General features: G+C 36.5%; 11 protein-coding genes across 11 annotated transcripts; 6 read left to right on the top strand and 5 right to left on the bottom strand. All coding sequences in view use genetic code 12, as the record gives it.

Moving 5' to 3' along the window:
* Positions 1–119: 119 nt before the first annotated feature.
* I9W82_002604 (uncharacterized protein) lies at positions 120–1058 on the bottom strand (the record flags this gene model as incomplete). Its single annotated transcript, XM_067691478.1, has 1 exon — positions 120–1058. The coding sequence occupies one exon, from the start codon at positions 1056–1058 to the stop codon at positions 120–122; it is 939 nt and encodes a 312-aa protein (XP_067549839.1).
* A 2055-nt stretch (positions 1059–3113) lies between these two features.
* Positions 3114–7037, top strand: TSC11 (TORC2 complex subunit; the record flags this gene model as incomplete). The annotated part of the gene is made up of 1 exon (XM_067691479.1): positions 3114–7037. One exon carries the CDS (start codon positions 3114–3116, stop codon positions 7035–7037), a length of 3924 nt encoding a protein of 1307 aa, XP_067549840.1.
* Positions 7038–7082: 45 nt separating this feature from the next.
* Positions 7083–7859, bottom strand: I9W82_002606 (uncharacterized protein; the record flags this gene model as incomplete). The annotated part of the gene is made up of 1 exon (XM_067691480.1): positions 7083–7859. One exon carries the CDS (start codon positions 7857–7859, stop codon positions 7083–7085), a length of 777 nt encoding a protein of 258 aa, XP_067549841.1.
* Positions 7860–11574: 3715 nt separating this feature from the next.
* Positions 11575–12360, top strand: I9W82_002607 (uncharacterized protein; the record flags this gene model as incomplete). Its single annotated transcript, XM_067691481.1, has 1 exon — positions 11575–12360. One exon carries the CDS (start codon positions 11575–11577, stop codon positions 12358–12360), a length of 786 nt encoding a protein of 261 aa, XP_067549842.1.
* A 4446-nt stretch (positions 12361–16806) lies between these two features.
* I9W82_002608 (TPN1) lies at positions 16807–18678 on the top strand (the record flags this gene model as incomplete). The annotated part of the gene is made up of 2 exons (XM_067691482.1): positions 16807–16816; positions 16967–18678. 2 exons carry the CDS (start codon positions 16807–16809, stop codon positions 18676–18678), a joined length of 1722 nt encoding a protein of 573 aa, XP_067549843.1.
* Positions 18679–18994: 316 nt separating this feature from the next.
* On the top strand, positions 18995–19435 carry I9W82_002609 (uncharacterized protein; the record flags this gene model as incomplete). Its single annotated transcript, XM_067691483.1, has 1 exon — positions 18995–19435. The coding sequence occupies one exon, from the start codon at positions 18995–18997 to the stop codon at positions 19433–19435; it is 441 nt and encodes a 146-aa protein (XP_067549844.1).
* Positions 19436–19480: 45 nt separating this feature from the next.
* Positions 19481–22186, bottom strand: CDC54 (MCM DNA helicase complex subunit; the record flags this gene model as incomplete). The annotated part of the gene is made up of 1 exon (XM_067691485.1): positions 19481–22186. The coding sequence occupies one exon, from the start codon at positions 22184–22186 to the stop codon at positions 19481–19483; it is 2706 nt and encodes a 901-aa protein (XP_067549845.1).
* Positions 22187–22344: 158 nt separating this feature from the next.
* Positions 22345–23414, bottom strand: DLH1 (recombinase; the record flags this gene model as incomplete). Its single annotated transcript, XM_067691486.1, has 3 exons — positions 22345–23118; positions 23168–23263; positions 23310–23414. The coding sequence occupies 3 exons, from the start codon at positions 23412–23414 to the stop codon at positions 22345–22347; spliced, it is 975 nt and encodes a 324-aa protein (XP_067549846.1).
* Positions 23415–23545: 131 nt separating this feature from the next.
* On the bottom strand, positions 23546–24829 carry I9W82_002612 (Elongator subunit; the record flags this gene model as incomplete). Its single annotated transcript, XM_067691487.1, has 1 exon — positions 23546–24829. The coding sequence occupies one exon, from the start codon at positions 24827–24829 to the stop codon at positions 23546–23548; it is 1284 nt and encodes a 427-aa protein (XP_067549847.1).
* A 110-nt stretch (positions 24830–24939) lies between these two features.
* On the top strand, positions 24940–26361 carry I9W82_002613 (uncharacterized protein; the record flags this gene model as incomplete). Its single annotated transcript, XM_067691488.1, has 1 exon — positions 24940–26361. One exon carries the CDS (start codon positions 24940–24942, stop codon positions 26359–26361), a length of 1422 nt encoding a protein of 473 aa, XP_067549848.1.
* A 173-nt stretch (positions 26362–26534) lies between these two features.
* Positions 26535–26909, top strand: ATP20 (F1F0 ATP synthase subunit g; the record flags this gene model as incomplete). Its single annotated transcript, XM_067691489.1, has 1 exon — positions 26535–26909. The coding sequence occupies one exon, from the start codon at positions 26535–26537 to the stop codon at positions 26907–26909; it is 375 nt and encodes a 124-aa protein (XP_067549849.1).
* Positions 26910–26927: the final 18 nt, after the last annotated feature.

Here is a 26927-nt window from a genome sequence, read left to right on the forward strand (position 1 = left end):
GGCATAATCAATAAGTCAAACAAAGGAAATAAGACAGTCGTGATATATCTTATGATATACCGCTTTTCTCAATGTGTTATAGTGCACTTTTCTTTTTGTTGTGTGTGTGTGTGGTCTTCTTATCTTCTCCATTTTGGTGATCTCAAAGTAGGAACCATTCCAGTAGACTGAGTAGATCTAAAAGGTGGTTGTTGCTGTTGCTGTTGACCCTGTTGTTGTTGGTGGCTCAGCAGTTGACTTTGACCTCTTCTAAGACCACCAAGTCCACCACCAGGAGAACGAGACGACCAAGACTCATCATTAATCAACTCAGCATAAGAACAACAGTTCAATTGCGATTGAGTATGTTTCAACTTGGGTGGACTATTTGGTGATAATGGAAACATATTCGCAATGGCGGCATCATTATTGCCATCGGTATTATTGTTGTTTGAGTCAAATGATGTGATTAGGGTGTTTAATGGAGTGAATGAATCCTCAAGACGATTATTGCTAAAGGAGTTTGTAGTTGATGATCTTGGTCTCTTGATGATTGATTTTCTTCTACCTGATGTGTTGTTGTTGGTGGAGTTGTATAAACTGTTGGATAAGTTGGAAATGCTAGTGCTGCTGCTGCTGCTAGCATTGTTGTTGTTGTTGTTGCACCCTGAGGCACTGGTGGTTGAACAAGATGGGGTATAGTTGTTCAATGTGTTTGTGAGTGAAATGATTGAGTTGGTTCTATGAGGTGAACAACAGTCTTGAACTGATCGTTCAAAGATTGCTGGTGGTTCAATGTCGTATTGGTATGGGTTAAGTTGATCTTGTTTTTCCTCCTCATCGTCTTCCTCGGCATCAGCATTTGTTTGCGAGTTAGTTTCACCGTCTTTTGATAATTCGTCTCCATCAAAGGTGAACATTGGTGGTTTGTGTGTACTACGGTCTAATGAGGATGGACTTGTTGGTAAAGTTGTCTTTTGTTGTTGTTGTTGTTGTTGTTGTTGTTTAGTGGTGTTTGGTTTTCCTGAGACTGTTTCTTCAAATGAAGCTGGAGTAGGAGTAGCAAATTGTGTTGACATTTTTTTTTGAGTTTCTTTTTTTATAAGATTATGGGTATATAGTTTGTTGGTTACAGTGAAGTAATTAGAAGAAAAGTGTATGTGTATGTGTATGTTATTAGGAGGTTCTACTTGTCTTGTTGAATTTTTGTTGTTGTTGTTGGCTGTGTTGATTGATTGATTGTTGAAAATTTAATTTGTTTATATATAACAAAAGGAAAAAGATTATATTGTAAGGCATTTTTATTTTTTTAATTTTTTTTTTAATTTTAGTAATATTACACAAAGATAGTAAAAATAACTCAAAGTAAAATAACAGTGAGTGAGGAAGAAAACGAAGTGGTCACTCAATCTGAAACATACATATAAGACATTTATACACACCCTTTAGATATAAACTATTAACTACTATAAAATCAACACACATATGTAGATAAAGGACAAGGAGAAGGGGGTGTGTAACTTTAAAATTTTAGTATTCACCTTTAATAAAGAATACTGGCTGAAAACAAGTAGCAGAAAAAAAATTAACAAAATTGTTTTGTCTACACACAATTCCCAACCAATCAAATGTCGTTAATTGATAACGGAAAAAAGGGAAAACTAACCAATACATAACACACACACACACACACACACACACACAAAAACGCCGAGATAATATATAACCAGATATCCCAATCTCGGCGATATAAACATCTCAGATCTCATATCTAAACCTAAGAGATCTCTCTCTTATTAAAAAAAAGACATAGTATAAAAATGTAGACACATATCTTTTGGGTGTTATAAGTAGCAGTTCGACATATATTAATCATGGAAATTGGTGTTCCGTAGGAATCAATACACACACACAATTCTTTCCACAGTTTTCCTTCTTTTTATTTTTTAAAAAAAAAAATAAAAAAAATATAAATTTATTTTTCTTCTCCCCTCCCTCTTTTTTATAAACTATATGCAGTACACTGTCATTTCTCAGGAATACTACTGTAAGACCAAATGAATGAAACCTTAAACAAAGAGAGACACAATACACCCCAAGTTATATAAATGAATACACCCCCTCCTCCCGCAGCCGCAGCCTCTCCCCCTTTCAATTACTACCATCCAAGCACAACAATAAGAAAGACCTTTTATTCACATGGACCTCAGTAGGCGAAAAATACTTTTAGTTACGTCATATGGCATTGATTGATGCATTTCCAGCCAGCACAAACCTGCCCAAACCAAAAGAAAACAAACAAAAGAAAGTGACATTACACAAACTGAAAAAAAGGATGTCACGCATCTCTTTTTTGACAGATGGACTTGACTCTCGTTTATCTAATGCAAATTAGGCATGAGTTGCTACTTTTGGTGGCAAAAAGTAAAACCTCAACTATGTACAAAAGTGGCAAAACATGACACTTTGAATTTGCTTGTGTCACTCGTTCTTGAATCATTCATTTGGTCCAAGCCACTGCCTTGTTACGATTACTAAAAAGAAGGGGGCATATAGTGAGCTCTTTATGGCTAAGTATCCTCCAACACGATGTTACCCTGCTCTCCGAAACTTTGCTATATCTCGGCTCTTTAATAAGCAATGAGAAAGATTATGTAGACAATGTACATTTTTTTGAGCATATAAGATATTTGTCCCAATTTAAAGACAAATTTTGTTACTCCACCGAAAATTAAGAAATACAATCAACGGTTCCTTACAACAAAGTCTCAGCTAAAAAAGAAGTTATAACCATTCTATCTATCAGGAACGCTACATACACGCCTTCCGAGACGAGCTAAAGCTCTGTGCCAATACCTGTGTATCCGATGATGGTGTCCTTTTAAATCGGCACATCTCGTTAGCTTCATAATTGCTTTCCCCCCCGCATCCTATTGTCCAATTTACAACTCTACCCCATTTCAATCCTGCTCCCACTTTGTTCCTCATTTGCAACCAAAAGTGTCAATTTTCAATGTCGTGTCAAATTTCAACGAACCCGGAAAAAAAAAAAAAAAAAAAAAAGAGAAATCCAGACACGACCTGGGAAAGTTATCAGGTGCTAAGCTCCTAAACCAAATGGTCCTACAGGTACAATGAACAGTTCATCAACGTCAACACTTGATACGAATGGACCAAGAAAGACTCCTTCAATAAAATCACTTCGATCATTACAACCTCGACATTTACCTCAAACTCAACAACATCAACATTTGCAACAGCAGAACCAACAAAGACAACGACAGCATTCTTTATCTGGGGTACCGTCACAACCACAATCATCTATGCATAAACATACACGTGGCGAATTTGAAAGGGAAAGAGGTACAACTTTATCGTCAATGAACATACCTATCCAATCAGTTGATCGGAGTCAGCAGCAGCAACAGCAGCAACAACAACAAGAACAACAATCTAGAGCGAAACCGGCTCTTGAAGTTGATGTTACCAGATCACTATCCGAAAAAGCACGGATTCGCAGTGCTACATTACCTAATAGACCAACACTAGGACCCTCGCCTTCATTTGCATCAACTGAATCAAATGCCGAAAGTCCGACTTGGCTTTTAAGTGATTTACTTTCAAATTTAAGTTCACTCAAGGATAAAGATGAATATTCAATAGTTTTGAAATCGAATGATTTGGTGTCGTTATTCCAAGCGTATCCTAACTTGAAAGAAGAAGTACAAATTAGAACAGTGTTGCCGAGGATTCAGTTTATGTTGTACCATCCAGTACCAGAAGTGAGGTCATCATGTTATCGAATATTACGTCATTTGATTGTCAATTATGATAGTCTTATATTACTAGGGCAGCTGAAACTACTCATATTCATCATCACCAGTCTAGCTAATGACCAATACAAGTCTTCCTTGATTGAAATGACACAAGCGTTGAAGTTGGTACGACAATATTTGACTATAGACAAAGGTGCTGATTTGTTATCTGTCGGGGTGATTAAAGCATTGATAGCGATAGTTGAAGGTGATGCACATGATCATAACCACACACTTTCAGCATATGGGTTGCGTATTGCGCCTATCCCAGAAGGATTCAAGAATGCTTGTTTGGAAACGATTTGTGAAATAGCTCTACTAAAGCCAGAACTAGTTTTCCATTCAGGTGGATTCAAACTAATGATAAACTCCATAATTGAAGGATCATTTGAAGTTGGGTCAACTTGTTTGTTGATAGTGCTACGACTTTTAAGTTTTCAAAATTCAAGAAAATTCTTACGGAATGGATTTGATTTGGATTCATTAATTGCTGTGTTTTCAACTGATGAAGATATTGGAGATTCCAAATTCAAACATGTTTCTAATTTCAAATTACAGAAAATATCATACTTGATATCGATATTGTTGCGGGATTTCAATGGATTGATTGCGTTTTCAATTAATAACTTTACAAGCATAAAGAATCTTTTAATCAATTTGAGTAAAAAGAATCATCGAGTTCAAGATCTTATTCTTGATATTATACTTGATGCTTTAAGGATTAAAGTGTTTCCCTGGATGGAGAATTCACCCATTGGTGACTTGATTATAAAGTTTAATCATCAACATCAGCAACAAAGTTTAGGAAGTAAGAGAAAGTTTACTTTTGAATACAAGGAGATAAAGGAACCATTTGTGAGGGGTATTGTCCATCATTACCAAGGGTTACTTACGTATATATTGGTGAAATGCGGTATATTTGAAAGATTGTTGCCGATTATTGAGGAATCCCACAATGATGGAAACAAGAGTTTACAAAAGAAAGCTAGTTTTCTTCTTCTGAAACTTTATTTCATCGCCAATAGTTATTTACCATCGGAGTTGGTTCAATCGAAATTGCAAATACCCAATATATCAGCACATATATCATTGGAAAACAGTGCAAAGACCAGTGCTGTTGAAACTAACCAATTCATTAAATCCAAAATAAAAAACATCACTGCTTGTGGGAATGTTGACGTTGATGATGATGAATTTAAATCCATGATCACTAGCAGCAAAGTGCTAACAATTAAGGAATTTGAACAATGGAATTGGCCATTACTTACAACATTAGTCCAAGGCCCATTAACTGATTCGAAACGTTTTGAAGAAGTGTTGGAGAAATCACCCAAATTCTTTAAACGATTAGCTTCATTTTATCGTCCATTCAAGTATCGGTTTTCCTCAGTGCATAATAATAGAAACTCATCCACTTATATTGAGTTTGGATGTTTATTAATTGAGATGTTTCTTAGTAATGATGCTGGACTCAAGTATTTATCTACGAGCAAGATCCTACCACAAATCGCCGAAATTGTGGCTCAGATTGACCCATTTAGTGGTATATCTTCAAAAGACCCCATTTTGAGTAAAAAAAGACTAGAGAATACGGTATCAGTGGGGTACTTGCGTTTTATTGGAATCTTGAGCACCACTGCTGAAGGATTAAACTTTTTAACCCATTGGCAATTGTTTACCATGTTTACCAATATCATTTCTGCATCAAGCCAAACTGAGTCGACAAATTTATTCATCTTGACTTTGTTCAAGTATGCCGATTTCACAGTTGAACATACGCCATTTCGCATCTTACTCAAGATGAGTTTAACTGTATCGAATTTGAAAATCCGCAGTTATTTATTAAAACATACCTTGCCTAGATTACTACACACATTTGAATGTCAAGAGTTTTGCATTGAAAGATTGATTGATAACTTGTATGATTCCAATCATGATATTGTAACTCGATCAATTGACTTATTATTTAATCATTGTCAGGGCAACAATTTTCAAAATCTACAATCGATAATCAAGTATCAACCAATTGTCCACATTTTACAAAAATATGAAATTGGACGTCGATTCTTGGTTCATTTTTTGAAAAATCGCGTTGGATTCCAGTATTTGGAGTCTCTGGGTTATCTTGAAGTTGAATTTAACAAGTGGTTTCAAATTACTGATTTTGAGTATTTGAAGAAATTGGAACAATTGATTAGGTTTCACTTTTTCCCCTATGTGAGTAGCTTTACTGCAATTGAAAAGCGTAATCAAGGAGAAACTTCTACAACAAAATTGGATATCGATGATGAATTGTCATCATTGTATTTTTTCAAATGTTTATTGTCAACTGAAGAAGGGTTGAGTTATTTCCAACAAGGTACAGCACGAGATTTTTTTAATCAAATCTTGTCATCAGTAGAAACTATATTCAATCAAATAAATACCGATGGTGAATATCTCGATATTGATAATCAAGATGAACATCATTGTCAAGTGCTATATCTTTTACGAACTAATTTATGGATTATTGGACAAATTGGATCCGGTAAATATGGAATTCAATTATTGGATCCATTATACAACATCAATTTGAAATCGTCAATTATTGAATTGATTGTTGAACAGTTTCATCATTGTCCAATTTGGGAAATTCGTGGTGTTTGTTTTTATGTACTTGGAATGATTTCAAGTACAATTGAAGGTATTGAAATTCTTGATGAATGTGGTTGGAGTTCAGTATTGGATCAGTATGGCAACAGTATGAATTTCACTTACCCTAGACCAATAAGCAATGAAGATGCTGCACTTGGTGGTGTAAAGAAAGTGCATGCTCCCCATGTTCTTGAAGACGATGCAAATTTGTTCAATGTTGCAGTCGTTAACCCATATAGGGATGCCCAATACTTCAATATATTCAATAGTATGATTGAAGAAACATCAATTGAGACCCAATCACATGCGCCACCAATAACAAAGACAATTTTCCAAAATTTACACAATTTGAATTCAATTTTATCCAAGTTTGAAATTAAAGCAATTAGAGAATTGAACAAGTTGAAATCAGGTACAAGTGGCACAATTTTTGAAGATGCGGATTTGTTTCTTGATGTTATTCGATTGATTGATCGTGGGAATTTTGCATTTCATAAACGAGTTTACATCTTTAAGTTGTTTTTGGAAAATACTCGAGTTTTGGAAATGATATTGAAAAGGGAACGACGTGGGTCATTCAAGTTGCAAATGACAACAACAACTACATAGAAACAAAAAAAAGAAGTCTCTTACTACATATCCTTTTGTATGTGATTACTTCCTACGCCTCTTTTTACTTGATGAACTAGCAGCTTGTGGAGTAACAATCAATTTGCCATCAATACCCAAATCAAACTCAACTCCATTATATTCATTCAACCGTTTCAACATTTCAATAGTGACGGGTTTACTTGCGCCCGGCACCAAATTGGCAGCGATTGAATGGCGATTACGTCGACACCAAGATTCAATCGACTGTGGGTTGATTTCAATTGAAGTTAAATCGTCATCTATTAAGTCAGGTATATGGTCCATCAAGTATGCAATGAGGTATAAATTGGATGAAATTGGGACACTTGAAAATTGGTGATGTGTTGTTAATGGCGATAGGGTTTTTGCTAAACGGGGTGCTTTTTCAACTACGCGTCTTATCCTCTCAGTGTCAAATGGATCAGTAGTTTCATGACCATTGTTAGTAGAGCTGTTTTCCTCTATGCAGTCCAATATGTTCAATATAGCTTGATTTCGACGTTCATAATAGCTTAAAGTGTTGCGCTGATTACGCTCTTCTTCAAACGTCTTGGCTAGTTGCAGGGATACAGTCTTGAATTGGTTCTGCAAGTCTTGGTATAGTTGTTGTAACTCTTCAAATGGCATAGCATCGATCTCGTCGTTAGCGTCGGCTGCGTCAGCAGCAGGAGGAGCAGTAGCAGTATGGTCACTTGTTGTTGGTGGATGATGGGGAGCTTCTTGTTTGATCTGTGACGGTGGCTGCATATGTTGGTGGATTGATGTTGGGTTTGGATGTAGTTGTGGTGATTCTTCAGTCATAATGTTTGATATGGTGTGGTACTGTCAAGTAATGCTTTTGAAACGAGCTGTCGGCTTGATAATAATTTTTCTTGTTCGTGGAAAGGTGCTACCAATCAAAAAAAAAAAAAAGTATATAAAACTATAAATGAGTTGATTTTTCCTCTTCCTTTCTCTCTCTTTCTGGGGATTTACGACCATGAAAACTACTACAGCTAAAAGCAATGAAAAAAGAGTGGAAGAACGTCTTTCAAGGTGTGAATCATAACCTCAACACTTCGTAAAGTGTATTATATTGTACTATGATTCTATACATTGTGGAGAAGTTTTGATTTTTTGTATCAAGAAATCACTTTCTTTTTTCTTTTGGTTGCCAGGAACTTTAGTTCTTGGTGTTCTTAGGGAATATGAGAGTGATATGGTAATGGGAATGTAGTGTTTGGTTATATAACCCAATTGATTATACTCCATTCGGTTCAGCTTACACGTAGTAAGTTTGGACCTCAATTGTGTTTCGACATTGGTTTGCTTAGCATTAACAGCAGCAGCCAAACGAAAGTTTGCATATTATTTTGGACAGTAATTGCAGTGATTAATCGTACTATTGTTAATTCTGTGACTGGTGACTGATAATCAGATTAGGGCAAAGTGTGACCGGGTGATCAAAACTTTGATTGCAAATAGGTTATTAATGAGATAAATTACAAGCTATATATTTTTGTATCAGACACTGTAGGCTAGGCGTTTCTTTCCTCTATCTTTTAGGTTTTCTTATCTACCTACAACCAAGACATGTGTTTACTGTGTGTCCGCCTTGAATAATCTTTCTTGAAGTAGAATTACAATTACAATTACAATTACACTGAATTTATTACAGTAAAGCACTGGCTTTCCAACATATGAAGTGTTTAATAAAGAATGAGGTTTTAAACATAAATAGTTTATATTGGTATATGTATTATTAGATATGATAATTTATACAAAGAGACAAATCAAACAGTCAAACAGTCAAAAGTCATTGTTATAAATTTTATTTTTCATCTTCATGTTCCTTCGTTCCTTCCCCTTTTCTTCTCTCTCTTACGTAAGAGCATGAACATAATATACTGCATATTACAAAGTAGAAATGGGTCATGCTTTTTCCCAGTCAATTACGGATGGGGTTGTCTTGACAACAACAAAAACCAAAAAAAATGAGTTTCACCTTTCTTTTATAAGAGTAACACAAAAACAGAAAAAAAGAATCACAATATAATAATAGTCTTTTGTATACAAAACCCATACCCTTTTTTAATCTATCTCCTATTGACTGATAGCATAACAAATCAGTCATAGTGATACTACTACTACTACTTTAACTCAATATTCAAGAGAGTCTTATATACAATACTTTAACTATCAGCATAACCAAATACCCCTCTTTTCTTTTTACAAACACAGTAAAATTGCTATAAATAGTCCATCAAAGTCCCTCCTTCATAAAATTACAATCACAGAAAAAACTATCAAAATTAATGCGAGCTAAAAGCATCGGAGTTATAAGAAATCCTATGTTGCACTGCACTTGCATATGTTTACCATTTGTTATTACCTCAAATGAAAGGGATCTTCAACTATTTCAAAGGCAATAATCATACACATAATTTTACATTTTATAAATCATTTTGTTGCAATTGGAATAATGAATGTTTTCTAGTTTGTGACAATGTATATTGATACTTTCAATATACAAAACAGTTACTAGACGTTTATTTCACCCTATTTATTTAAGTTGTTGTTTTCATGGTAGGCTGTTGAACCCCTATACCCGTGGAGTATTTCATGAATGGTCTTAGCCAGTGTACAGTGACATTACTTAGTTAAAAAGAGTGTAAATATAATGTTAGAGAAGTATTGTAACTATTTTGTGGAATGTAACTTTTGTCTCTCTGTATCCCCTCTTATCGACTCTTTTATAACTACACAAGTGGAGTTGGTAAATTCACATGAGATGTGGTAATCACTGTTACAATTCTGAAATTGTGTTGAGGAAAACGTTTACAAACTATTCCCCACTTTTTATTTTGTGGGCTTTATTAATTGACGCACGTGATAACAAAACATTTTTACCCCCTTTCTTGAAATACCCCCCCTTGTTTTTTTTGCACTATAAATAGAGAACCAATTTCCTATTTCTTTATAGACCTTTGTTTTAAATTATCAGATTATATTTTCAGTTTTTTACCTCTGTATGAGGTAGTGTGTCGTTGAATTCTTCACATAATGAAGCTTTTTCTTTCAAAGGTAACAATCATATTAAACTATACCAGAGTATCAACACTTTGGTAGATTATGATTGCTTACAATTGGAAGAAAGTTTAATCCCCTATTATTGGGGGCAAGCTTCACCAATCAAAGCTCAAATTTGCAAGAATACGTATGGCGCGTTGATAGCACCGTATGGTATGATAGTAAAACGCAAAGTTTGCATAACGCGTCGCAATACCGTAATATTTGTAAGCCGATGGATGTAAGTTGATTTGATAAAATGCGTGTTTCAAGGTCTGCATTTAGTGGAATTCATGACGTTCGTGATCATGATTTGGCAGAAGACGTCGATGTCTATTTCCTTGATATCCCTCAGTTTGATATCATGTAGTTAATATAAAATGTTTAAATTGTTGTGTAACTATGGAAAATGTAGATGTCTCTCATTCTTTTCTTAATCGTTTTCGAGGTCAAATCTAGGAGAGTGTTTTAATTTCATAAGCTGTCCTACAATTGACTGGTTACCACATTAAAGACATCATAAAGGGAGCCATACGGAAGGATTAGAAAGATCTACCATAGACATCACAGAGTTAATGAAAGTAACGGCCTTAGACTAAAGAAGAATCACGTGAAATCCGAGTGATCTTCGAGTCCAGAAGAAAAACGATGAAAGTTACATCAAGAGTTAGAACAAAGGACAAAATTGAGTTATAGAATGTGTTTAAATCCAATACTGTAACAGCAAAAGAATCAGGGGGTATGTTTCCACTACCCGATTCGATGAGAAATGACCTTTTTAAATGTGTTTTTTTTTGCAAAGGAGTTCAAGAATGCACCTGGAGGCCAACGGATTTGAATGGAAGAAACCCAACTATTTGACACCATTGAAAAGAAAGAAAGAGGAGAGAATGTATTTACAGTGGTTGTGTCAGTTTTGCTACATTTAAAAGTATTGCTTTCCTTACACACATAGACACGCCGAGGGTTTGACAGAGCAACTTACCGACAGACAAAACACCACAAATCATCCTACACACGAGAAGCAATTTATCAACACATGGAAGAGTAGCTATGGAGGTGGTATAGTGTTAAATATTTGCATATGTCGGAGCCTTTTTCCCGTGTGTGGTATCTGGATACACGTGTCAACGTCAGACACGCTGACACTATAATTGTTGTCGGAGGCGGTGAAGATTAAAACGGGACTTGGCGATGTGTGTCAATTACTTTCATTCCAGATTTGTTCGATGTCGGGGCCATTCACACATGCAAACGTTTCCGTATGTGTGTTCAATTTCAAACCACCGCTTTTCAATAATAAAGACCGATGTGGGAGATTTCCACTTGAGCTGAATAATGGCACCGCTGTGTGTGATACGAACACCTGCTTTGATTTACCACATTCCAAAAACTATAAATACCCACCCAGTTTACCTCAATCAGTTCAGTTTTCATCTCATCAATCAATCACCCTCAATCATCAACTATGCAATACTCTGCTATCTTATCTGTTGCTTTTGCTTTAATTTCCACTTCCCAAGCTGGTTACGTCAGACCAAGACCAATCACTGAACCAGACTGTGAACCAACCACCACTCCATGTGCTCCACCAACTACTACTACTCCATGCCCACCAACCACCACTTCATGCCGTCAAGATAGTGACATTACTTTATTCAGTGGTGAGTTTGCTTTAGGTGTCAAGGAATTGTGTGATGAAGATGATGTTGTTTACTTGGTGTTTGAGTTACCTGATGGTCAATTGGAACATAATGGGGTGACCGTTGATTGTGGATGTCATCCAACTACTACACCATGTGCTGAACCTGAACCAATTACTGATTGTGATGACAAGGAGAAACGTTGGTACAAGCCAAAACCAAAACCAACTCCAACTCCAACCCCATCTCCATATGGATTATCTAACTTGTGTCACCCATACTGTTCAATTGCTGCTACTTCCGACTGCACTACTGATTTCTTCACCTTGTGTGATTCAGTCTTGAAAGATGGTAAATACAGAACTGGAGAAATTGTCGCTAATCATCAATTCCAATTTGATTCACCAGTTCAACCCGATGCATTGTATAATAAAGGATGGTCAATTGAATACAAGGATGATTATTACTTGTTGGCATTGAATGAGTGTACCACATTTTGGGAATGTCCAGTTGATGATTGTGGACTTTGGAAGTTGTATGATGCATCAATTGATTCTAAATGTAAAGAGATTGAAATTGTTATTATCTTTAAAGATGAGGAATGTGATTAGAGGGAAGGGGAAAAAGAAGAGGTTGGCTATAGTTAAGATGTGCAAGTTTCGTTTCGTTTCATACTTGATTAGAGCAGGTTCTTTAATTGGTTTTATACTTCAGGGTTTGGTTTCTTTTTTTATATTTCATTTCGGTCATATTGGTGATCTAGAATCATCTTTTAATTGGGTTTATATACATCTATAGTCAATTTGAATAAAAAAGTCACATCTGTTTACTAAAACTATTGGGTTGAGTACCCTTATTAAGTGCCCTTATAAATAAGTTGACCTTTTTGCAGAATAGTGTGTCTACCCATACTAGAGGAGACTTAGTCGTAGTAATTTTACAAAGTTATACAGTTCAAAATAAAAGTAAAATTGTAATTAAAAATGTTATATGAATTAAAAACACTGCTTTCTCTCTATAATCTATATCTCTCTTCTTTCTTCTCTCTTGTTTGTCTAGTATATGTAAACCTTGTCTAATTTATTCAAATCTTTCTTGATATAACACATGTGTACATACAATGTGAAATCAATAAGTAGCAACAATATTCCTAAGGATATGAGCAGTACTACTACTCCTGTGGATACCATGGTGACATTCTTTTCAATCTTGACTAATGTGGTTAAAACTGACATCTTTTGTGTGTGTGTATGCTTGTATAATGTGTGTGCTGTGTTGTGTTATAGAATTGAATGTGTAAGTTTGTGTGTTGTAGTGTTTGTTAATCAGACCAGCTGTTTGAAGATATAAAGGTATATGTGTGTAAGTGTGGTGATGTGTAATAGTAATAATGTTATTATGTGGTGTGGTGTGGTGTGTGGTGTGATGTGTGGTGGTGAGTATGAGTTTATAAGCGAATTGTGTGGAATAAGTGAGTTTGGTTGGTTTGATAAAAGCTAGTGGTATGTATTGAAGATATATGTTATTTAGATATGTAAAGGATATTTCAATTGGTATTTATATTTCTTTAGTTTGTTGTCATAGGTATTTTATATGATATGATATGTTTTTTTTTTGCTCTGTGTGTCTTGTGTCTCCTTTCAAATTTCTTTTTTAATTTCACAAGATAAAAATATAATTATAATAATACATTATAATAATAAAATATAAAATAGATTTTGTCCTATGAGACATTTTAAAAAATAAAAAAATATACAAAAATAAAAATATAAAAGTTAATATTATTACAAAAACGTTTGTTATAATATACCAATAGACAGTTAAGATAATATTGATATTAAATATCACCTGTTATACAAGTACTCCAGTAGATACCTATATATCAGAAAAGTACAACTAATATGTGTGTGTGTGTAGTATAAAGATTTTAATCACATGCATATTGTGATTCTTTCTTGTGATACATATCTATACACACGCGCATCTTCTTTTCTCTCTCCTTCTCCTTTTGACACCCAATTTTGTTTTTTTATCACTCTTATTGTAGTTCAAAATAATCCTATTTCGGGATATTTAGGATCTTAATCCCAAGAATAATAAACAATAAACATCAGACAATAAGAGCTATAGCATCTATTGCTCTTTATTTTCTTATGTCTTGTGTATCTTTTTATTGTTGATGTCCAATCAGGCTATATCCTCTTTGTACGATGTAAAGCTCAAGTGGGGCATTTCTCGAGGGGGAGGGGCACACAATTCAAAATTGAAAACTTTCGGGGGTGTAAAAAAAAAAAATACCGAATTAGTGAATTATTATATTGATGTTTGGATAAACTTTTATTTTACTTTTGAGTAAGTTGTGGCAGTGAGTTCAAAAATTACTTAATTGAGATATCAAAAGCCGCACCATCGCATTCATCAACTCTTTTTTTGTTCTTTACGAGAAGATGAGACAAGCATAAAAAATTTTTTTTTTCTTCTTCTTACTTCAATGGGTACTCTTTTTAGAGATACACATCTTAATGAGATAATATAGTATAGCTTAATGGCTTTACTTTAACCAATTGTATGTTACTTATTACCCTGTTGAAAAACCGTTTGGGAAATTATTGCATTACAATCCTAAAAAAGTATACGAGATGATGATTTAAATTAAACAACACTTATCTACATTATTTGAAACAACAAATGTAAAGAAATTTAATATTTATCAAAAAAACTGATTGTATTTTAGGAAACAGAGAATAGCAATACCCCTATGTTAGGGATCCATCAACATTCAGATATACTAACTAATTTCGTTTCAAGATTATATCAGCTTATACTAAACCTGTGCCTTTATATGACCTCTCGCGACTGTTAGACCATCCCACTCAGAAAAGATGTTCAAACATATACTACTCTGACTGTTTGTAAACTTTAAAACATAGGTTGCGAGATATACACGTGTGTGTTGAAAGATGGAGGATATCGGAGAAGTGGAAAACTTACACCCCCCTCTCCTCGCAAAATAAAAAGCAAAACACAATAGAGAGAGATATTTCAAAATGGAATGTTTCTTTGTTTTTCTCTCTTAAATCAAGGCTTATAAATAAACACTATCTTTATTTATACTCTTGTCTTTTTGAGATATAGCAATTGTGGCTCATGGATTGCTATTTTTAGTGATAGAGCAAAAATACTTTATGGATGTCAACAGCAATCTACAATTGCTAAAACATTCCATCCTCCCCTTTAACAAGAACAGAGGCTGTGTCTTCAATTACTTTTACTATTAGTTGAGACTTCCCTCGGACGTTGTAAATGTCCTAAATTTCAATTTTGTCCTACTCCCTTTCCTTTCATCCCTGTTTTAATTGTACCTTTAAGTATTACTCGTTTATGTCTGTCGCAAAAAGGACGAGTGGGGCAAACTATTTACCACACTCCTTTTGTATATTGAAATTTTCAAGTTACATAAACTGTGTTTAACATGCATTGCATATACGTCAGACTTTCACTGTGTATGAATCTATTAAGCTTTTAAAACCTTTAGTGTTGTGTTGCTTTTTAAATCACAATCTCATTAACAACCAGATGATTTTTTAGTTTCATTTAAACTGAAGTAAGTGATGTCATATCCAGAGTCTATAGTGGTTATGAGTCTTTGAATATAACCATGGTTATATCTTTGCCCCGTGGTGTGTTGTTTCACTTTACTTACACAAAACGCAGCAAAATCTACAAATTTTAGTAAGCCACAAAAGCCAATACCGAGGAATATTACATCACCAATTTAAGATGTTTCGTAGATTATCCGACAATGACATGGACTCGGGCGGAAATGAAAGTCCAATCTTGTAGAGTTTTCGTAAGTGATGTTAGTCTTCACCACCATCATTCCTTCCCACTTTCTCCCTTGTAGAGCGATATAATGTGTACTCTCATAGCAGTCTTCTTACACCTCAAAACTTTAAAGCTGTATCTTCGCATTACACAAACTTCCGAGGTACAAAAGTTCACAGCCTTTTTATTTATTTATTTATTTTTTTTTTTTCGTATAATGACATTGTTTGATACTGGCTAAGAGGGCGGATTAGAGAAAGAGAGAGCCACTTCTATTGTGTATCAGTTCTTGCACTTACGAATTTTCATTCGTATCAGTCTCATGTAGTTTTAATGTACAATAGTTTATGAATCCTTACAGAGCAATAATCAAAAGAATTGTGGCGTTTGCTCTTCCAAAGTTGTCTAGATTTTCGGACTTTTCAGTAGAACCCCTTCAATTTACTTTTAAACGTACCAACCAACTGATCCCCCCACTGTCCCGCCTTAGTTTAAAAGCAAAAGAAAAAAAAAGAAAATTCGGCTGTTTTGTGTGTATCCAGTCAAACGTTTGAGTGGATTCTCTTTATATTTCTCGTTCAGATCTAGATCTCTGTAACCTCTGGATTACCTTCACTGAAGGTGTTATCAGGTGTTTACTTTACTTCGTATACTCAACCTGAAGGAAACGTTACAAGAGAAACTCCAGTCTATATTCTGAGACCATCTTCCTTTAATTCCTACGAGTTACCCACAGCCTCGCATTATCTGACTCTTTTCAATGAGACTTTTGCCACCTTCATTACTTTTCATTCACCATAGATTAAGCTTGATCTGAAATATGATAGGATTTGGATGGGTAAAAATTGCAATCCACATTCTACTGGAAACCTATTCACAAGTTAAATCCAAGTGATTGTAAGAACATCACCCAGTTTTTCTGAGGAAAAGGTGACCTTGAAAAACACAATTTTCTCTAATCATACTCACTGTCTCGTTGAAACAACATCCTTATCGTGTCATTTCAATGATAATTAAGTTGTTTTAAGTTTTTTCTAATGTTTGTTAGCTGCGGTGCCGCCGCAAAAGCGCATAAAATATTGCACCCATTCAACTTTGTTTTGATTAACTGTACAGAGTTTTTTACTATGAGCTGATATACCCTTTCAAACCATAGATCATATAAGAGACTGAGAGACGACAATCGCCACTGCCATTGCTGTAACAACCTACTTTGTAACCTGTTCAATCTCATGATTCCTGGTTGACCAATGACACAAAAAGAGCTGTATGCGCATACGGAACCCTCAAAGAATGGAGAACATCGGGAAAAAATTTATCAATTAAAGGCATCAGAGATTGGAACAAGTTTGAAAAATGTCTTGCTTACCAGTATACCTTAACCTTCATTAGCTGCCATGCCCAGTGTCAATAAGATGAAATCCATAGGCGGTGAAAATGCAATAAACAAGACAAGTAGCAACAACCCAACCCAAGACTTGACAAAAACAATATCGTCCTCCAGATCATCATCATCAACTACTCCAGCCGCAAACCATGGCTCCATATTCCACTACTTTAACGTGTTCTCCAAGAAACTAGACTCACTAGGAGTCGAAACACGTGGGCTAGAACGAATCCTACCGCACGAACGATCATCCAACAAAACTGGCCAATTCATCAGTGTTTTAGGCCTATGGTGTTCAGCCTGTGGTGGACTCACATCAATGTCATCATTCTTTCTAGGCCCATTAAGCTTTGAACTTGGGTTACGCAACACCCTAATTGCCGGAATCATTGGCCAAGGATTAGGATGTGTCTTGGCGGCATATTGTTCAATGATGGGTCCACGTTCAGGATGTCGACAAATGGTTAGTGCAAGGTTTCTTTTCGGATGGTGGTTTGTTAAACTAGTTGCACTAGTTTGTGTAATTGGCGTATTAGGTTGGTCAGTTGTTAATTGTGTTGTTGGTGGACAGATTTTGGCTAGTTTGAGTGATGATCGAGTTCCATTATGGGCCGGGATTGTCATTATTGCTGGGGTTACGCTTCTTGTTGCAATTGGAGGGATTAAGCAGTTGTTGAGAGTGGAAACGTTCCTTAGTGTGCCTGTTAATCTTTCCTTCTTGTTGTTGTATATTGTTGCTTCGAAAAAGTTTCATTATTTGAATTTGGATGATGCGATAACTGATTATGCGACTATAAAGGGAAACTGGCTAAGTTACTTTTCGTTGTGCTACTCAATTACTTCCACCTGGGGTGGAATTGCTTCTGATTACTACATTTTGTTTCCTGAAGATACGCCTGATTTACAGGTATTCACCGTGACATTCATGGGAACTTTTCTACCCACCACTTTTGTTGGAGTAATTGGTTTACTCATCGGTAACGTTGCTTTAAACTATAAACCATGGGGAGACGCATACACTAAATGGGGAATGGGCGGATTACTAAATGAAGCATTCAAGCCATGGGGCGGAGGTGGCAAGTTCCTTCTCGTTATAATGTTTCTTTCATTAATTTCTAATAATATTCTCAATACGTATTCAGCTGCGTTTGATATCCAAATGGCAGGAAGATGGCTAGCAAGGATACCACGATGGTTTTGGGCAATTGTCGTGACGGCAATCTATTTGGTGGCGGCATTAGTTGGGAGAAATGAGTTTTCGACAATTTTGGGCAATTTCTTACCCATGATTGGATACTGGATCTCAATGTATTTCATATTGTTGTTTGAAGAGAATACTATTTTCCGTACTGATTGGTTTCACCATCTATATGAGATTGAATTTGCACAAGATGGATCGTATGATGCACCATCATCAATGGATGAGTTTGACGAACAAGGATTGACGTGCAAGGGATGGTCTACCCTTCATCATTACAATTTCAACATCTGGAATGACTCCAACAAATTGACTCACGGATGGGCAGCAGCTGCTTCGTTTGTCATTGGTGCGACTGGTGCTGCTGTGGGAATGTCGCAAAAGTATTGGATTGGTCCAATTGCCAAAAGAGTTGGTGGTGAGTATGGTGGCGATATTGCCATGTGGTTATGTATGGGATTCAGTGGGGTTGTGTATCCATTTTTGAGATATGCCGAGTTGAGGTATTGTAAAAGGTAATAGAGCAATAGACAATTTTGCTGGTATAAATTTTTAAAGTGGTGTTTCATGGGGATCACAACCTTCTTTTATAATAAAATGTCGTAATTTTCCTTACTTATGCAATACTTCTTTATTATTTTCTTTAATGCATCTCAAAAGTACATCGAAGCAATCACGAGGAAATCCAGTGCTTCCTAATAGACTCCAAATTTGCAATCATCAGTTTTGTGCAACAGCAGTGCAATGTTGTCAATTCAAAAAAAAATTCTTTCACCAAAACAACCTTTCACCAGACAGCTTCATCTTTACCCCTCAAGCTTCCCCCCCTCACACAATGATATTCCCCAAATCAACTCCCATTAGACTACTAAGTCGTCACATACGCCAAAACTCAACCACGGCTCAATCGTACATCCGCCCCAAGCCAAAACTATATTCACTTTTGAAAACGCCCACCACCAAATCATTAATCCTTTCACTTATATGTACATCAGTAATGATTGATTTGTTAAACGTTCGTCGTGATTTGGAGTCTTTGCAACATTCATATACGATGAAGTTTGCCTTATTGGGTGAAATTATCGACAAGTTGAATCGTGGTGATTTGTTTGATTTGGATAAGGAGTTGAAATTGGCAAATGCATTCACTAGTGAGACAAAATATGGGTCGGTTGATGATGTTGAGTTGGATCATGAGTTGGAAGAGTTTTTGAAATTGACTGAATCAAGTGATAAAGAGAATGTAGAAAAGGTCGATAGTGTTGGTTACTTATAGAAAAAAAATTTTAAATTATAATACACATTGAACAATAGTTTTCCCCTAAATCACGGCAATCTTCTTTATGGTTCTTCTATGATTATCTCCCGTTTCGATAATCTTACCTTCTTGTTGTAACCTTTTCAATCCTTCATTTATATCTTGGTTTTCAATCCTGAAGGAACTCCTCTCATTAAGCTTTATAGTCAAATCATTAAACCTAATCAAATTGTTATTCTCATCAAGGATCTTCAAAATCTCATTAACCAAGTCCTCCTTAATACGCCTTTGTTGTGAAGTAGTACCAGTTTGAACCATATCCATATCGATCCTACCAGTCACTGGATCAGTAGCATAATCTTTAATGGCAGATTTGATCAACCTAACAGCTTCCTTCACATCAATCAATTGAACTCGGTTAGAAAATCTCATTTTAGCATGAGCTTCACTCAATCTAATCATAGATTCCAATTGTCTTGTGGTTGCAGTGATTCTCTTTTCTGATAATCGTGCATCTTCACCTAATTTTCTCATTTCTACATATGCACGAACCAATTCATTCTTGGCCTCTTGAGTGATGGTTGGATTGAAATGTTCCTTGGCGTATTGAATATACAATGCCAATTTTTCAACTGGCAACACATAGTTGTTGGTAACTGTATCTGGTGCGTCTTCCAAATACATTTGTGTCAAGTGTCTAGCCAATTGTCTGTCAAGTCTTTCATCAACCTTGTCCAAGATCAAGTAAACCAAATCGAAACGTGATAACAATGGAGGTGGCAAGTCAATGTTTGCAGTGACAGGCAAGTTTGGATCATAGCGCGAGTTTATTGGATTTGCTGAAGCCAAAATTGACGTCCTTGCATTCAATGTGGTAATGATACCCGCCTTGGCAATGGAGATTGTTTGCTGTTCCATAACTTCATGCAAAACTGATCTTGTGGAATCGCTCATCTTGTCAAACTCATCAATACAACAAACACCACCATCAGACAACACTAAAGCACCACTTTCCAAAACCAATTGCTTGGTATCAACATCTCTGGTAATGTACGCAGTCAAACCAACAGCCGATGAACCCTTACCAGAAGTATAAACACCCCTTGGGGCGATCTTATGAACATATTGTAAGATTTGCGATTTAGACGTTGATGGATCACCACAAAGCAAAATATTGACATCACCTCTATATCTACCACCTTTTTTAAAAGTCTTGTTGGTACCACCAAACAACTGCAAAAGAATACCCTTTTTCACATCATCCATTTCATAAATCGATGGAGCTAATGATCTTGCCAACACTTCATACAAATCATCCCTTTCAGAAATCTCCTTCAATTGAGCTTCCTCCTCCGGAGTGATTTTTCTAGTTTCTTCAACATCTTGATCCTTTTCAGCCAATTCATTTTCCAAGGTTGTAATATCAGCACCAAGACGCTTTTTGTCAATCTTTTTGATATGAACAATATCCAAATACGTCTTGTACAAACTCTTTAATGCACGTTGTCTTGAATTAGCTCTAACTGGTAACGACCGGAAAATTCCACAAACTTCAATACGGTCACCAGCACGACAAGAATCAACCAACTCGTCGTAAACACACAAATTGATAGAGTGCGGTGTTTGTCCATCAGGAACCAAGTCTGGTGTCTCTTGCAATCTAACAACTTGCTTGTCAGCAAAGGAAGAACGATTGTGAATCAAAACCATTGAGTTTGATTGTCCACAAACTTCTCTTGGACATTTCGTAGGTTCGGAAATGACACCACGATCAATTTCAACACCAACTGTGTGACCACATACATTACATTTAAAAAATGCAACCTTCATATCAGGAATGATTGGAGTAGAACGTAAAGTGAGACCCTTAACACTGACTAATTTGTCAATATCATTTGGGTTCAATTCTCTCATTCCCTTTTCGACCAAGTTGATATTATATGGACGAATGGTGTACACCTTAGTTTCAACTTCATCAAGTTTAGCAGGAATGTCATCCTCATCACTATCTTGAATGATTTGAATCAAACAATCCTTGATAGTGTGATCCATAATTGGAATAATTTCTTGTGGGTAGTTGATCAATTGATGATACAACTTCCTAGTTGGAGGGTAACACAATAAATTCTTTGCATCCAAGTTGAGATTATTCAACCCCAATTCTCTAATTGTGTTTAACTTACTCACATAATACAATTCATGATCCTCAGGCTCAACCTCAAGTTGATCAGCTTCTTTTCTGTACCTGTACTTGAAACTCAACAAAAACTCTCTAAAGATTAAAGAACATTCTTGAATGGAAACATTGGTACCCCAAATAACTCTTGTAGGCTCATCAGGTTCAGCAAGGTCAGAGTTGAAAGCCGACGAAGTTGATCTCAACGTAGAGCCTTGTCTGTTTGCACGTGGTTGTGTAAAAGCTCTTCTCAGTGGTGAAGAAGCAGCATCATTGATATCACTTCTTTGATGTCTTCTCATGATCCTATCAACATCATGAACTCTATTTGCTCTTTGAGAGCTGAAATTACCAATATCAGAGGTTTGGTTAACCGATGAAGTATAGTGCAAAGGTGAAGATATATCATTTCCTCTATTCTGTGAGTTGGCAATATCTGAACCAGGGTTTGACGAATTGAAAAATAATGGCGATGATGGAACAACCGATTGTTGTTGACTTTGAGAAATCGATTCTGAATTTCTATCAAGTGAGTCACCATTGTAGGTGTTTGCATTGTTGCTACTATCAGGTGGTGGCTGAGGTGACGACATGGTTGATTGTTATCCAGAGGAGAAGAAAGTTAAGGATTGGAAGAATATATTTTTTTGATGGGAAATCAGAGTTTCATTTTTACACGCACAAAAAAAATATAGGAACAAATCCACACGCGTCGCATTATAACATTTCCTAATTGGGATTAATTACTGACTCACTCGCTATCTTTGATACCACCTTCACCAATGACATAGACACACTCACTCTCAGGCATGTTTGGACTATCCAACAACTTACCAACTCTCTCATCCCCACGTCCTTTTCTCAACAAAATCCTAGTTGCTGATGCATGAGCTAAAACGTGGCCGCCTACCGGTTTCCTACCATCAGCAGCAGCAAATAAGGAACTGGCACCAGGATCACTTTGAACTTGGTTAGTCAAAAAGACAGCAACGTTATAATCCTCTGCAACTCTGGTCAAGTATGCCAAATGCTGGTTCAATTTTTGTTGTCTTTCATTTAGTTCACCTCGACCTGAGTAGTCGACACGAAAGCAAGCCAAAATGGAGTCGATTATTAATAACCGATAAGCCCCAGTTGCCAATTCAGTACCTAACTGCTCAACCAACTCGATTTGGTGTTCACTATTCAATGCTCTTGCATATGATATATTTTCAAGACAAGTCAATGGGTCAACACCAAATCTCTCGGCAATAGCTTTAATTCTCTCTGGACGAAAGGTTCCTTCCGTGTCAATGAATGCAACTTTACCTTCTGCACCACCAAGGTTTTTGGTCAATTGAGTAGCTACACATAACGTGTGGCAAAGTTGGGTCTTCCCACATCTGTATTCACCAAAGACTTCAGTAATACTCATGGACGTGACTCCTCCTCCTAACATGTCATCAAACTGATTCGAACCTGTTGTGATCTTGAACACATTTTCACGAAGTTCAGCAACAACACTAGCAGAAACAAATCCCGTGGTCTAGAAAGTTAGTTGAATCACTCTCAGATGAAGTGGTTCTTGTACATACCTGTATCTTTCCAGCAGCCTCTTTAATCTTTTCCACTTTGACTTCACTTAATCCTTTGATTTTGGCAAGATTTCTCCTGGTGGTAGACAAAACAGACTGTAGAGTTAGTACACATCCAATAACTTAGCATAGATTAACATACCGCAATGGAGCAAATCCCTGCCAATCTCAACTTAGAGATGTCTCCAGCATTGATCCCTTGATCTTGGAGAAGGTCAATTGATTGTACTTGTTCAGTAAGACTCATTAGCAAACTCGTGTGGTGATGTGGGTTTTGCAACCAAAAGTGGAAAAAAAAATGGAGAGCTTTTATGACGCGAAGAAATTATAATGATTTTACATTGAAAGCTATTAAATGATCTTCCTATGGCCATCTCCTTAAAAGTCTATATTCTTTACAGTTTTTCCACCTTCGGGGGTTTCATTATCTTTTGAATCATCCTCCACAGGTATACCCCATTCTTCAATTTCAAACTTCTTCCTTCCATTCTTGAATGCAAATTCTCCATCATGAATCATCATCAATCCTCTTTCTGATAGTACTGGGAGTTTAATAATATTGACCAATCCTTGTTGTATTTTCGATGGCTCACTCTTGTACGCCTTTTCAATCAATTGACTCATCTCTTGATTAAAAGGTTGAAGGTGGATGACAGAGTCAAATAGCATCTCCAAAATGGCAGTTAGACTGGAGTCCCTTGGATACAAGTCAAGTGGTAATGAAGAAATAAGCACCAAGTTGTTTTCAAATTGACGGAGTAACGACCGGAGTGAGTGAGCAAGTGGGAATACGAAAGTGGAAGCTGTGTATGATGGTGGATAGATGGATGGATTTAAGAAACCAGGTATGACGAGTCTGATTACCTTTGAAGGGTTACTCTTGAGCTGTGATTTTATTACACTAGTAAGCTGGTTGATGATGCTCCCAACCGTATTCGACAAAGTAACATAAGAGATATCCTGTGGGTTCGGACCAGGCTGCAATTTCTGTGTAATGTCAAATTGGTTATTGTAATACTCATAAGCTCCACCAGCTTCACTCTCTTTATCATCATCTTTTTTGTTCAAACCGTATCTCCAAGCGATTTTCATCTTCAGCTCATTTCGTGAAATGTTCGATCCATGAGCAATATTTGATACACTAACTTTCGACTCATTCTCAGCAATTTTTGCCTTTTTTTGCTCCTTTGAGGAACCTTTGTAGAGTCCTGGTAAATCATTTGACCAAAGAGGACTCAATCCGAGAACAATGACATGTGAGTTGAGTTGATTTGGTGCAATTCTATTATGCACAACACCCTGTGAAGCAAATGCTCGTAGCAACACGGAAGCGAAATCAGTAGTCCCCGATTCTTCAACTAGCAATGAATGTCCCAATGGTAAACCTTGATGTAGTAAAATTTTATCCAAGTCGGCACTTCCAGTTGACACAGTTGGCTGTGAAGTTATAAGAGACGGCCTTACTGCAACATTGTCTAGTATGGATGCTTCTGGAGTAGAAGCTTGCTTTGCGATCGGGCCCCTCCTCAGCATCGATGACGTGGGCGGGGCAGGGGGACCTCTACTTGGAACTACACCTTGCCTCAATGGTGTAGGAGCTTGAGGACCTCTCTGTGGAGCTGGACCTCCTCCTAAAACTTCTCCTCTTTTCCGAAATGACATTGCTGGTGAATTCGTTAGAAGTTAAGTGGAGATGACTTGTGATAAAAGCAAAGGAAAAAAAAAAGTCACCAAACGATAAAACAGAAACCTCTCCATTTAAAGCGTCAACGATGGGAGCTGCAATATCCTTACCATTAATGCCAATATCGTCGCTTGCATCATGCTTTGGTGCAGCGGCATGTTCTGCTTTATGCACATCAATAGGTGGCACTTTCAAATCGTCAATCATGACAAGAATCACATATGCGATACTATTGTTGATAAATTCATTAATATCATGGATCGCTTTATCACCTTTTATTATACGGAAACTAGAGAAAGCTACATTTGGTTTTATTAATATTAGTTGTGGGCCTGACGGCAGTCAGTGTATTAGTTTTACTTCAGTGCACAGAATCAATTTTGCCTTGGGAATGTTGCACTTGATTTTAGCGGCGTTGTTAGTTAATGTGAAATCAACGGCCAATCCAAGAGCTGTAATTCAAAATGGGTGTTGGAAAATGAAAGTATTTGCATGGATGACATTCATATTTATCAACTTTGTCTTGATTCCTGATAGTTTCTTTGTCTTTTATGGTAACAATATTGCAATAATCTTTTCAACGATATTCTTGGGCATCGGCTTAATCCTTTTGGTTGATTTTGCTCATGCATGGGCAGAAAAGTGTTTGGAAAAGATTGAGATGGAGGAGTTGACCGGGGATGGGGATGCTGGTTTTTGGAAAAAGTTGTTGGTTGGTGGTACTTTAACAATGTACATTGGTAGTATCATTTTGACTGTCGTTATGTATTGGTTTTTTGCAGGCAAAGGATGTTCAATGAATAAAACGGCGATCAGTTTGAACTTGGTGTTTGCTACTATCATATCAGCATTGTCTATACACAATACAGTTCAGGAATACAATCCACATGCTGGTTTGGCTCAATCTTCAATGGTGGTGTTTTATTGTACGTATTTGGTGATGAGTGCAGTTGCTTCTGAACCCGATGATAAGTACTGCAACCCATTGGTAAGATCAAAGGGAACAAGAACTGCAAGTGTGGTGTTGGGAGCCTTTTTCACATTCATTGCCGTTGCATACACTACAACTAGAGCAGCAGCCAATTCCGCATTCAGCTCAGAGTCAGCTGAAGAGTTTGCCACTCCAGGTACTACCACGACGCAGCCTAGTGCTAGGAGTGAGATGAGATACCAAGCTCTTAAACAAGCAGTGGACGAAGGATCTCTCCCTGAAAGTGCTTTGAACCAGGTAGACTTGTATGACGATGAAGAGACACATGACGAGGAAAGGTCAACCGTCAAGTACAACTACACGTTGTTTCATATCATTTTCTTTTTAGCAACTCAATACGTGGCAACACTTTTAACAATCAATGTTAAACAGGATGACTATGGTGATTTTGTTCCTGTTGGTAGAACCTACTTTGCCAGCTGGGTCAAAATAGTCAGTTCATGGGTGTGTTTTATTTTATATGGATGGAGCTTGATTGCTCCTGTTATTTGGCCAGATAGATTTGGTGTACAGTTGTAGAGACTATATAATGAAAATTCGTGCTATATTTCCCAATGCGGAAGTCAAGAAGTTAAATTTTAATTGGTTAACAAAATCTCTTCACTCGGCAAAACAAAAGAAAAAAAAAATTCTTTTAAAGGTAACAGTATCCCATTGAAAAATTGTTTACCTAGATCAATACCTATTCAAGAATGTCATCTATAATATCTAAAGCCAGTGGATTGGTTAGCTCCGTAGTCACCAAGTCAACAGAATTCGTCAACTGTGCCGTATACTGGTCAAAAGTTGGTGCTGAATTATCCAAGACCGTTTACCAAAAAGAAGGTTTGGCTCCACCATCAGTCAAACAATTTGAAACTGTTTACCAAAATGCTTTCAAATGGTTGAAAAACCCAGCTGAACAACAAAAGTTTGTTGAACAAGCTAAAGCCTACAAGCCAACTTCTCAAGATGCTGTCAAGTATGGTGTTTACGGTATTCAATTAGCTGGTTTCTTTGCTGTTGGGGAAATTGTTGGAAGAAGAAGAATCTTTGGTTACCCAAAATTAGGTGAAGCTCATCATTAATAGAGTTTGGATAAAATG

Source organism: Candida metapsilosis (assembly GCF_017655625.1).
Source record: "Candida metapsilosis strain BP57 chromosome Unknown scaffold2, whole genome shotgun sequence".
Lineage (NCBI taxonomy): Eukaryota > Fungi > Ascomycota > Pichiomycetes > Serinales > Debaryomycetaceae > Lodderomyces > Lodderomyces metapsilosis.